Genomic DNA, 13,123 nt, shown 5'->3' with positions numbered 1-13,123 from the left:
GCAACACTACATAGCAACATCCATCATGCAACCATACATGCAACACTCATGCAACACAGTAGGAACACAATCATGCAACACTACACGCAACACACATGCAACACTACATGTAACACATCATGCAACATCATGCATGCAAACTACATCAACACAGTAGCAACATCCATCATGCAACACTACATGCAACACAGTAGCAACATCCATCATGCAACACTACATGCAACATCCATCATGCAACACTACATGCAACACTACATGCAACACAGTAGGAACAATCATGCAACACTACACGCAACACTACATGCAACACTACATGCAACATCCATCATGCAACACTACATGCAACACAGTAGGAACAATCATGCAACACTACACGCAACACTACATGCAACACTACATGCAACACAGTGGCAACATCCATCATGCAACACTACATGCAACACAGTAGCAACATCCATCATGCAACACTACATGCAACACAGTAGCAACATCCATCATGCAACACTACATGCAACATCCATCATGCAACACTACATGCAACATCCATCATGCAACACTACATGCAACATCCATCATGCAACACTACATGCAACATCCATCATGCAACACTACATGCAACACTACATGCAACATCCATCATGCAACACTACATGCAACACTACATGCAACATCCATCATGCAACACTACATGCAACACTACATGCAACATCCATCATGCAACACTACATGCAACACAATAGGAACAATCATGCAACACTACACGCAACACTACATGCAACACTACATGCAACACAGTAGCAACATCAATCATGCAACACTACATGCAACATCCATCATGCAACGCTACATGCAACACTGTAGCAACATCAATCATGCAACACTACATGCAACACAGTAGCAACATCAATCATGCAACATCCATCATGCAACAGTACATGCACACAGTAGCAACATCCATCATGCAACACTACATGCAACACTGTAGCAACATCAATCATGCAACACTACATGCAACACAGTAGCAACATCCATCATGCAACACTACATGCAACATCCATCATGCAACACTACATGCAACACAGTAGCAACATCCATCATGCAACACTACATGCAACACTGTAGCAACATCAATCACGCAACACTACATGCAACACAGTAGCAACATTCATCATGCAACACTACACGCAACACAGTAGCAACATCCATCATGCAACACTACATGCAACATCCATCATGCAACACTACATGCAACACTGTAGAAACATCCATCATGCAACACTACATGCAACACTGTAGAAACATCCATCATGCAACACTACATGCAACACAATAGCAACATCCATCATGCAACACTACATGCAACACAGTAGCAACATCCATCATGCAACACTACATGCAACACTGTAGCAACATCAATCATGCAACACTACATGCAACAAAGTAGGAACAATCATGCAACACTACACGCAACATCCATCATGCAACACTACATGCAACACAGTAGCAACATCCATCATGCAACACTACATGCAACACAGTAGGAACAATCATGCAACACTACACGCAACACTACATGCAACACTACATGCAACATCCATCATGCAACACTACATGCACACAGTAGCAACATCCATCATGCAACACTACATGCAACACTGTAGCAACATCAATCATGCAACACTACATGCAACACTACATGCAACACAATAGCAACATCCATCATGCAACGCTACATGCAACACAGTAGGAACAATCATGCAACACTACACGCAACATCCATCATGCAACACTACATGCAACACAGTAGCAACATCCATCATGCAACACTACATGCAACACTACATGCAACACTACATGCAACATCCATCATGCAACACAGTAGCAACATCCATCATACAACACTACATGCAACACTGTAGCAACATCAATCATGCAACACTACATGCAACACAGTAGCAACATCCATCATGCAACACTACATGCAACACAGTAGCAACATCCATCATGCAACACTACATGCAACACAGTAGCAACATCCATCATGCAACATCTCATGCAACACAGTAGCAACATCTATCATGCAACATCTCATGCAACACAGTAGCAACATCCATCATGCAACACTACATGCAACACAGTAGCAACATCCATCATGCAACACTACATGCAACACAGTAGCAACATCCATCATGCAACACTACATGCAACACAGTAGCAACATCCATCATGCAACACTACATGCAACACAGTAGCAACATCCATCATGCAACATTACATGCACCACAGTAGCAACATCCATCATGCAACACTGCCTGCAACACAGTAGCAACATCCATCATGCAACACTACATGCACCACAGTAGCAACATCCATCATGCAACACTACATGCACCACAGTAGCAACATCCATCATGCAACACTACATGCAACACAGTAGCAACATCCATCATGCAACACTACATGCAACACAGTAGCAACATCCATCATGCAACACTACATGCAACACAGTAGCAACATCAATCACGCAACACTACATGCAACACAGTAGCAACATCCATCATGCAACATTACATGCAACATTACATGCAACACAGTAGGAGCATCCATCATGCAACACTACATGCAACACAGTAGCAACATCCACCATGCAACACTGCCTGCAACACAGTAGCAACATCCATCATGCAACACTACATGCAACATAGTAGCAACATCCATCATGCAACACTACATGCAACACAGTAGCAACTTCCATTATGCAACACTACATGCAACACAGTAGCAACATCCATCATGCAACACTGCCTGCAACACAGTAGCAACATCCATCATGCAACACTGCCTGCAACACAGTAGCAACATCCATCATACAACACTACATGCAACACAGTAGGAACAATAGTTCACCCAAAACTGAATATCTACGTCTCCATAGTGTCATCATCAGTCACTCCTACAACTTCAGACAGACATGAATCCAGCTCACTTCCTGAATGGACAAGTTTCTTCCACAGAACAAAACACCAACCATACTTGCCATCTCATGCGACACACACTCGACACTCATTCCCCACACTTATAAACACAAAAGCAACACACAAACTAAGTGTCCTCAGAATACCATTGGACACCAGGTTTCGACAAGAAAAAAAAAATCTCCGTCAATATCCTTTACTAACCAATCATCCTCTCCACATTAAACTGCAGCTGAGGTGCCTGGATCATCTGTCCTATCAAAAGCAAATATAACACATCTTCAAACCACACAGAACAGTCAGTGGCTGCCAGCAACTTCAAACACTCAACACCCACACACTGACACAAAAGATCCTGCCACATACAATTCCACTTTAACATGCTTGACACCCAATTGTATGCAGCATCAACTAGACCCCTTGCACCTACACACTACGTAACTGACCATCAACCCTCAAGCACAGATAAACGACTTATCCCTGCCTCACACATCAGTAACCTCTACTCACTGCCCACCCCTAACATATATAAGATCATGATAAACGACTTATCCCTGCCTCACACATCACTAACCTCTACTCACTGCCCACCCCCTAACATATATAAGATCAAGATAAACGACTTATCCCTGCCTCACACATCAGTAACCTCTACTCACTGCCCACCCCCTAACATATATAAGATCATGAAAAAACATACACACCGAACTAAACTGACAGGCATTAAACAACCGACTTCCCAATTCATTTTTGAATTCCACTCTATGATACAACCAGCCAACAGAAACTACACTCCCTAGACAAACACACGTCACACTTTCGCGTCCACGCTCTGGACGTCAACCATCCTTGCCACAACACCAACTCTGGACGTCAACCATCCCTGCCACAACACCAACTCTGGACGTCAACCATCCCTGCCACAACACCAACTCTGGACGTCAACCATCCCTGCCACAACACCAACTCTGGACGTCAACCATCCCTGCCACAACACCAACTCTGGACGTCAACCATCCCTGCCACAACACCAACTCTGGACGTCAACCATCCCTGCCACAACACCAACTCTGGACGTCAACCATCCCTGCCACAACACCAACTCTGGACGTCAACCATCCCTGCCACAACACCAACTCTGCTTCAAGTTACCTCAATACCTTTCGTGTCTACGATAAAACTTACCATAATGAAGACACCGAGCACTTACTACTTCATTGTCCTGCACTCACTACATGTGTAGACGGACACACATCACAACACTTCATGACCTATGGTCCCGACTGATGGACGTAGCGCAACACACGCCTTACAAACATGAAGGGACTCTCCTACAGCAAGAAATAATTAGTTAGCAATGCTAGATGAACTGACTACGGACAGCTTATTGCTTATTAAACCATAAATCCTTACGCACAAGTTAATCATAGAAAAATAAGTTAGTTTTTTATTTAATAATTAATGGAATTTCGTTGAAGAAGTTTGCCTTTGTTGCATTATAATTATCACTTCACAATATGTAAATGAAACTCCAGTAATCTGGGGGTTTGGGTTTGTTTACGTTTCAAAATAGCTGATCTTGCTTGGGTACCATGATATTGGAGGGTTATTTTTAGTGCTTAGCGTTCATACGTTAATTGTTAGTACAATGCACATACTTCTAATAATAAAACATGATTAACTTGTCTTGCCATTTCTATATCAGTGTTCATTCATTGGTCAATAGCAATTAGAGTCAAACCTCCATACATGCGGATGTCAAAGTAGATCAAGGTATATGGCAACAATACATTTAGTTGTAAACTCGTGTGCTTTGGTGAGAGGTTCGAAGCCTCGGTGAAGGTTCACACGACTCACCTCCTTGAGTTTGAGAGACGCTTCTTCTATCCTGGTCTTCCACTGCTTCAGGTGCTGATGGTGCAACACCTCCTGACGCTGCAGGATCCTGGCCACTGCCTCCCAGGACGCTGGCATACCCGTCCACCTGCAGGAAAGCCATTGTGAACCACCAGCTTGTCTTGGCGCAGGTCAGTCAGTTGTCGGAATGAGTTTGTCTAATTTCAGGTGAGAGTAATTCAAAAATACTTTGAGGGCAATTGATGAACAGACAGGAGGACAGTTTGGTGAGATTCGTGAATCTTTAAGTTGACCCAGGAGGTCAAAAGGTTAGCCTATCATACAAGAGCCATACCGTCGTGCTTAAGGGGTTAATTATTTTCAATAATGACATAGTTTACCTTAAGTAGGGCTGTATCACCTCACTAACTGCTATACTATATGCTGAAACGACCTTACTGTGATAGAGATAACGAGTTACAGCTGTTGTTAGCTTTCCTGGACACCATAAACGTAACATACAGTATGTAGGATACATACAAGTAATATCTATGACATATCACAAAAGGAACTTCGCTGTAAGTCATTCATTCATTTCTAAACTTTATTGATGATTAGATTTATCTAACAGCTCATATTTATGGGAGTAGGAAATCTATTTTTGAGGTTGTATGTGTACGTATATCCGTGTCCTCTGTTTCTCATGTTTATTTTCTACATTTCTGTTTACGTATGTCCGTGTCCTCTGTTTCTTGTTACTGTTGTCTACATTTGTGTTTATTTGCGTGTACTTTTGTTTGCTTTTTCAAGGTGAAAAGTTGTCATTGTGTTTATATTTATGCTTGTGTATTTAAAGGTATATTCATGTATTACATTTTGTGTTCAAGTTTTTGATGTATGTTTGTGTTTGCAAGTCTGAAGTGCCTCTTAGTGTTCATGTGTGCTAATGTTTACACACACACACACACACACACACACACACACACAGCCTAAGCCAGTACCCGTTTATCTACCAGTCCTGAAGGGAGGATGAAGACCTGGGATGGATGTCAGGCGACTACCACGTCTAGGATTCGAACCCGTGCGAGTCCGACCCTGGGGAGGTGACCAGTGTGTGTGTGTTCGTACCTGTCCTCAGGTAAGGCGGTGTGGGCGTGTGAGTGGCGGGCTTGTTGCTCCAGATGCGACAGTCTAGAGTAGAGGATAGCGTTGCCCAGAGCCAGCACCACCACGGCCGCCGCTACCGCAACACCAACCCAGGCCGTGCTAGGCTGCGGTCTGCTGGGCGCTCTGTATCCTGCACAAACACAAGGAAGAATTTCATCACTGGCGTCTCGCGAGGAGTGTTTTGATTCTGACGAACACTTTATCTGTAGCAGTGCTTGCATGAAGATACGATGGGTGTATATTTCAGATACATTTCAGGTAGAGACCCGTACATACGAAGGCAAGATGACAGAAGACCAGATGGTCTATGACGAGGTTATCTGCTGGAGGACAGTACATGGGAAGGACAGATAACACAAGACCTGATGGTCTATGACCAAGTTATCTGCTGGAGGACAGTACATAGGAAGTGACAGATAACACAAGACCTGATGGTCTATGACCAGGTTATCTGCTGGAGGACAGTACATAGGAAGGACAGATAACACGACCTGATGGTCTATGACCAGGTTATCTGCTGGAGGACAGTACATGGGAAGGCCAGATAACACAAGACCTGATGGTCTATGACCAGGTTACCTGCTGGAGGACAGTACATGGGAAGGACAGATAACACAAGACCTGATGGTCTATGACCAGGTTATCTGCTGGAGGACAAGACATGGGAAGGACAGATAACACAAGATCTGATGGTCTATGACCAGGTTATCTGCTGGAGGACAGTACATGGAAAGGACAGATAGCACAAGACCTGATGGTCGATGACCAGGTTATCTGCTGGAGGACAGTACATGGGAAGTGACAGATAACAGGAGACCCGATGGTCTGTGACAAAGTTAACTGGTGTGTGACGCTACATATGAAGGCCAGATAACAGATCAAATGGTTTATGAAAAGATCATTAGCAGTAGGATTGAACATTTGAAGGTCAAGTACCATGGAAAGACCCAAGTTTCTGTGACGAAGTTACCTGGAGGAGGACTCTCTCTCTCTCTCTCTCTCTCTCTCTCTCTCTCTCTCTCTCTCTCTCTCTCTCTCTCTCTCTCTCTCTCTCTCTTCTCTCCATATATATATATATATATATATATATATATATATATATATATATATATATATATATATATATATATTATTTTTTTTTTATTATACTTTGTCGCTGTCTCCCGCGTTTGCGAGGTAGCGCAAGGAAACAGACGAAAGAAATGGCCCCCCCCCCCATACACATGTATATACATACGTCCACACACGCAAATATACATACCTACACAGCTTTCCATGGTTTACCCCAGACGCTTCACATGCCTTGATTCAATCCACTGACAGCACGTCAACCCCGGTATACCACATCGCTCCAATTCACTCTATTCCTTGCCCTCCTTTCACCCTCCTGCATGTTCAGGCCCCGATCACACAAAATCTTTTTCACTCCATCTTTCCACCTCCAATTTGGTCTCCCTCTTCTCCTCGTTCCCTCCACCTCCGACACATATATCCTCTTGGTCAATCTTTCCTCACTCATTCTCTCCATGTGCCCAAACCACTTCAAAACACCCTCTTCTGCTCTCTCAACCACGCTCTTTTTATTTCCACACATCTCTCTTACCCTTACGTTACTCACTCGATCAAACCACCTCACACCACACATTGTCCTCAAACATCTCATTTCCAGCACATCCATCCTCCTGCGCACAACTCTATCCATAGCCCACGCCTCGCAACCATGCAACATTGTTGGAACCACTATTCCTTCAAACATACCCATTTTTGCTTTCCGAGATAATGTTCTCGACTTCCACACATTCTTCAAGGCCCCCAGAATTTTCGCCCCCTCCCCCACCCTATGATCCACTTCCGCTTCCATGTTTCCATCTGCTGCCAGATCCACTCCCAGATATCTAAAACACTTCACTTCCTCCAGTTTTTCTCCATTCAAACTCACCTCCCAATTGACTTGACCCTCAACCCTACTGTACCTAATAACCTTGCTCTTATTCACATTTACTCTTAACTTTCTTCTTCCACACACTTTACCAAACTCAGTCACCAGCTTCTGCAGTTTCTCACATGAATCAGCCACCAGGGCTGTATCATCAGCGAACAACAAGTGACTCACTTCCCAAGCTCTCTCATCCCCAACAGACTTCATACTTGCCCCTCTTTCCAAAACTCTTGCATTTACCTCCCTAACAACCCCATCCATAAACAAATTAAACAACCATGGAGACATCACACACCCCTGCCGCAAACCTACATTCACTGAGAACCAATCACTTTCCTCTCTTCATACACGTACACATGCCTTACATCCTCGATAATATATATATATATATATATATATATATATATATATATATATATATATATATATATATATATATATATATATATATATATATATATGGAGACAGGAAAGTAAAACAGGAGGTTCCTCCCCATCAACCACTCCTTCACAGGGTAGTTGAAGACCCAACGGGAATAGCCGTACTGTCACTAGCACTACTGTAACTAGCCCTACTGTAGCTTGCCCTACTGTCACTAGCACTACTGTAACTAGCCCTACTGTCACTAGCACTACTGTAACTAGCACTACTGTCACTTGCACTACTGTCACTAGCCCCACTGTCACAAGCACTCCTGTCACTTAACCTACTGTCACTAGCACTACTGTCACTAGCACTACCGTCACTAGCACTACTGTCACTAGCCCTACAGTCACAAGCACTCCTGTCATTAAACCTACTGTCACTAGCACTACTGTCACTAGCCCTACTGTCACAAGCACTCCTGTCACTAAACCTACTGTCACTAGCACTACTGTCACTAGCCCTACTGTCACAAGCACTCCTGTCATTAAACCTACTGTCACTAGCACTACTGTCACTAGCCCTACTGTCACAAGCACTCCTGTCACTAAACCTACTGTCACTAGCACTACTGTCACAAGCACTCCTGTCACTAAACCTACTGTCACTAGCCCTACTGTCACAAGCACTCCTGTCACTAAACCTACTGTCACTAGCACTACTGTCACAAGCACTCCTGTCACTAAACCTACTGTCACTAGCACTACTGTCACTAGCACTACTGTCACTAGCCCTACTGTCACAAGCACTCCTGTCACTAAACCTACTGTCACTAGCACTACTGTCACAAGCACTCCTGTCACTAAACCTACTGTCACTAGCACTACTGTCACAAGCACTCCTGTCACTAAACCTACTGTCACTAGCACTACTGTCACTAGCACTACTGTCACTAGCACTACTGTCACTAGCACTACCGTCACTAGCACTACTGGGGTGTGTTTAGCCACGTATGACAGCGTAATGAGCCAATGCATCACTCGGTCACAACAAATGCGTGTCGTATATGTTCTGGTTGTTGTGGGAGTTGCATAGCCGTGTGTCATACCTTTACTTGACGCGTGTTTGTGGCCGTGAGTCCTGGCCCTGTCGCCGGGGGTCTGGGCTCGCCGTCGACGTCGACCCATCGCAGGAGCCAACCTGTCCGCCTCAGTCACCAGCTGCGACACGATCTCCGTCATGAGCGCCTCCACACCGTTGTGTGTGTTCTTCTCCAACATGCCTGCGGAGGAGCGCGCGCGCGGACAGTTATTCCATGCGTGACGTGCGTCCGTACATGCGTCCGTACACTCCCTTCTACGATGGTTTGACTGACCCATGACCTTCCTAAGGTCTTCGTCTAGCGGAGGAAATGGTTAGGTGGTTCGAGCGGCTAGACGTAATGACGAGCATTCTTGATTTTCGACTCGTGGGAAGGAGGTTTGAGATGGTTTGTTGGATTCTTTTCCCTCCAGGTAGGGTAAGGAAGAGATGGGAGAGGTGGGTAAGAGATGGGAGGGTTCCACCCATGTACACCACTGTCCACTAGGCAGAAGAGGAAGGTGTAGGTGGTAAGGACAAAAACTGTTTTTGGCACGTTGTTTACATATTGGGTCCTTCCGTTTTCTATGAACTTCTCATCCTCGAAAACAGGCTATTCGTTCAAAGTAACATTTTATGAGCAACATGACTTCTAGAACACAGCTAATATCTTCTAAGGACAATTTAGAAGGGAGGTTAGTTAGTTTAGAGGACAAAAACTAGTAATTCCCCCAAAATAATACATAGCAACGCGTCTTTGAAACAAAGTTTATGACATAAAAACCAATATTTCAAAGGAAATAAATTCCACAAGGAAACAATTTATTCCCCCCGAGCCACGGCGGAGAGGAACAGAACCACATCATGTCAAGGTCGACCTTCAACCGTTGCAGAATCACCCCAAAAAACAGAAGAACTTATCTTGTAAGGAGAGATGCGAAGTGCGCGAGTGTGGCTGAACTTATCTTGTAAGTAGAGATGCGAAGTGCGCGTGTGGCTGCTTACCCTTCACAATGCCCCAGATGGTCTTCCTGTACTTGACGTGGCACCAGACGCTTAGGTTGGTCCTGCCCTCCGCGCCCTGCGTCAGGCAGTAGTGGTTGACCACGGTGAAGGCGTCGGCGTACGGGATGCCAGAGTTGGTCGACTCCGTCTCCACGACGTACCGCTTCCCAGGTTGGCTCTCGAGCACCACCTAAACCAACCCACACACAGAGGAGACATTTAAACCTCCATGTTACATATTTGTTCCTGATAACCGAAGCTGCGCGAATGTTATTATTGTTTTCTCTCAAAGTACGATAGGACAATGTTACGACCCTTGGCCCTACTGGCGTACCTCAGTGTCGCACTTCTGTCCTAAAGGAACTAGTTAGATGTCAGTTTAATTAGTAGTTATGATAAGTTGTACGATTACTTTTGACAAGTACTGACCATCACAAGTCATATTTGACATTCATGGGTATAATCATTAATCACTAATGACTCATATGGTCATTAAGCAACTAAATACTCATCATATTCATTATGGAACTAATTACTCATCATAGTCATTAAGCAACTACTTAATCATAGTCATTAAGCAACTAATTAAACAATCATTAAGCAACTAATTAATCATAATCATTAAGCAACTAATTACTCATTACAGGCATTAAGCAACTGATTAATTACCATAGACATCAAGCACCTAATTACTCATTAGATTTAGCCATTAAGCAACAAATCATTCATCATAGTCATTAAATAACTAATTGCTTATCATCGTCATTAAGACGCTAATTAATCATCATAGTCATCAAGAAACTAATTACTCATCAAAGTCATTATGGAACTAATTATTCATCATAGTCTTTAAGCAACAAATTATTCATCATAGTCATTAACCAATTAATCATCATAGTCATTAAGAGACTCATTAATTATCATAGTCATAAGCAGTTAATTACTCATCATAGTCTGTCATTAAGCAGGTGAATGTCAGTCACAATGCATGAGAAGAGGAATTATGCAATTACACGGGATCTAAATATTCTCTGAAAGCGATAAGAAAATAATCTTAACAATGATTGTGTATCCATTTATGTTGGCTGACACGGCATGAGAATCCCCCCCCCCCCCCTCTCTCTCTCTCTCTCTCTCTCTCTCTCTCTCTCTCTCTCTCTCTCTCTGCACACACACACACACACACACACACACACACACACATACACACACAAACATTATTATTTATATTTATTATACTTTGTCGCTGTCTCCCGCGTTTGCGAGGTAGCGCAAGGAAACAGACGAAAGAAATGGCCCAACCCACCCCCATACACATGTATATACATACGTCCACACACGCAAATATACATACCTACACAGCTTTCCATGGTTTACCCCAGACGCTTCACATGCCTTGATTCAATCCACTGACAGCACGTCAACCCCGGTATACCACATCGCTCCAATTCACTCTATTCCTTGCCCGCCTTTCACCCTCCTGCATGTTCAGGCCCCGATCACACAAAATCTTTTTCACTCCATCTTTCCACCTCCAATTTGGTCTCCCTCTTCTCCTCGTTCCCTCCACCTCCGACACATATATCCTCTTGGTCAATCTTTCCTCACTCATTCTCTCCATGTTCCCAAACCACTTCAAAACACCCTCTTCTGCTCTCTCAACCACGCTCTTTTTATTTCCACACCTCTCTCTTACCCTTACGTTACTCACTCGATCAAATCACCTCACACCACACATTGTCCTCAAACATCTCATTTCCAGCACATCCATCCTCCTGCGCACAACTCTATCCATAGCCCACGCCTCGCAACCATACAACATTGTTGGAACCACTATTCCTTCAAACATACCCATTTTTGCTTTCCGAGATAATGTTCTCGACTTCCACACATTCTTCAAGGCCCCCAGGATTTTCGCCCCCTCCCCCACCCTATGATCCACTTCCGCTTCCATGGTTCCATCCGCTGCCAGATCCACTCCCAGATATCTAAAACACTTCACTTCCTCCAGTTTTTCTCCATTCAAACTCACCTCCCAATTGACTTGACCCTCAACCCTACTGTACCTAATAACCTTGCTCTTATTCACATTTACTCTTAACTTTCTTCTTCCACACACTTTACCAAACTCAGTCACCAGCTTCTGCAGTTTCTCACATGAATCAGCCACCAGGGCTGTATCATCAGCGAACAACAAGTGACTCACTTCCCAAGCTCTCTCATCCCCAACAGACTTCATACTTGCCCCTCTTTCCAAAACTCTTGCATTTACCTCCCTAACAACCCCATCCATAAACAAATTAAACAACCATGGAGACATCACACACCCCTGCCGCAAACCTACATGGTTTGGATGGTATTGCAGTGGAATTTATTAAAAAAGGGGGTGACTGTATTGTTGACTGGTTGGTAAGGTTATTTAATGTATGTATGACTCATGGTGAGGTGCCTGAGGATTGGCGGAATGCGTGCATAGTGCCATTGTACAAAGGCAAAGGGGATAAGAGGGAGTGCTCAAATTACAGAGGTATAAGTTTGTTGAGTATTCCTGGTAAATTATATGGGAGGGTATTGACTGAGAGGGTGAAGGCATGTACAGAGCATCAGACTGGGGAAGAGCAGTGTGGTTTCAGAAGTGGTAGAGGATGTGTGGATCAGGTGTTTGCTTTGAAGAATGTATGTGAGAAATACTTAGAAAAGCAAATGGATATGTATGTAGCATTTATGGATCTGGAGAAGGCATATGATAGAGTTGAT

At 43.8% G+C, this 13,123-nt stretch overlaps 1 protein-coding gene across 1 annotated transcript in view; it reads right to left on the bottom strand.

The window, feature by feature from the left end:
* LOC139761668 (uncharacterized) overlaps nt 1-13,123 on the bottom strand; it is a 41,498-nt gene that overhangs the window by 3,384 nt on the left and 24,991 nt on the right. Inside the window, exons 6-9 of the mRNA XM_071685992.1 lie at nt 10,367-10,556; nt 9,390-9,563; nt 5,940-6,108; nt 4,833-4,959 (exon numbers count right to left, since the gene is read on the bottom strand). Of these exons, the coding sequence (XP_071542093.1) occupies nt 4,833-4,959; nt 5,940-6,108; nt 9,390-9,563; nt 10,367-10,556 (660 nt within the window). The remainder of the gene's footprint in view (nt 1-4,832; nt 4,960-5,939; nt 6,109-9,389; nt 9,564-10,366; nt 10,557-13,123) is intronic.

This window comes from Panulirus ornatus, chromosome 41 (assembly GCF_036320965.1).
Source record: "Panulirus ornatus isolate Po-2019 chromosome 41, ASM3632096v1, whole genome shotgun sequence".
Lineage (NCBI taxonomy): Eukaryota > Metazoa > Arthropoda > Malacostraca > Decapoda > Palinuridae > Panulirus > Panulirus ornatus.
This window is presented reverse-complemented; position numbering and strand designations above follow the sequence as displayed.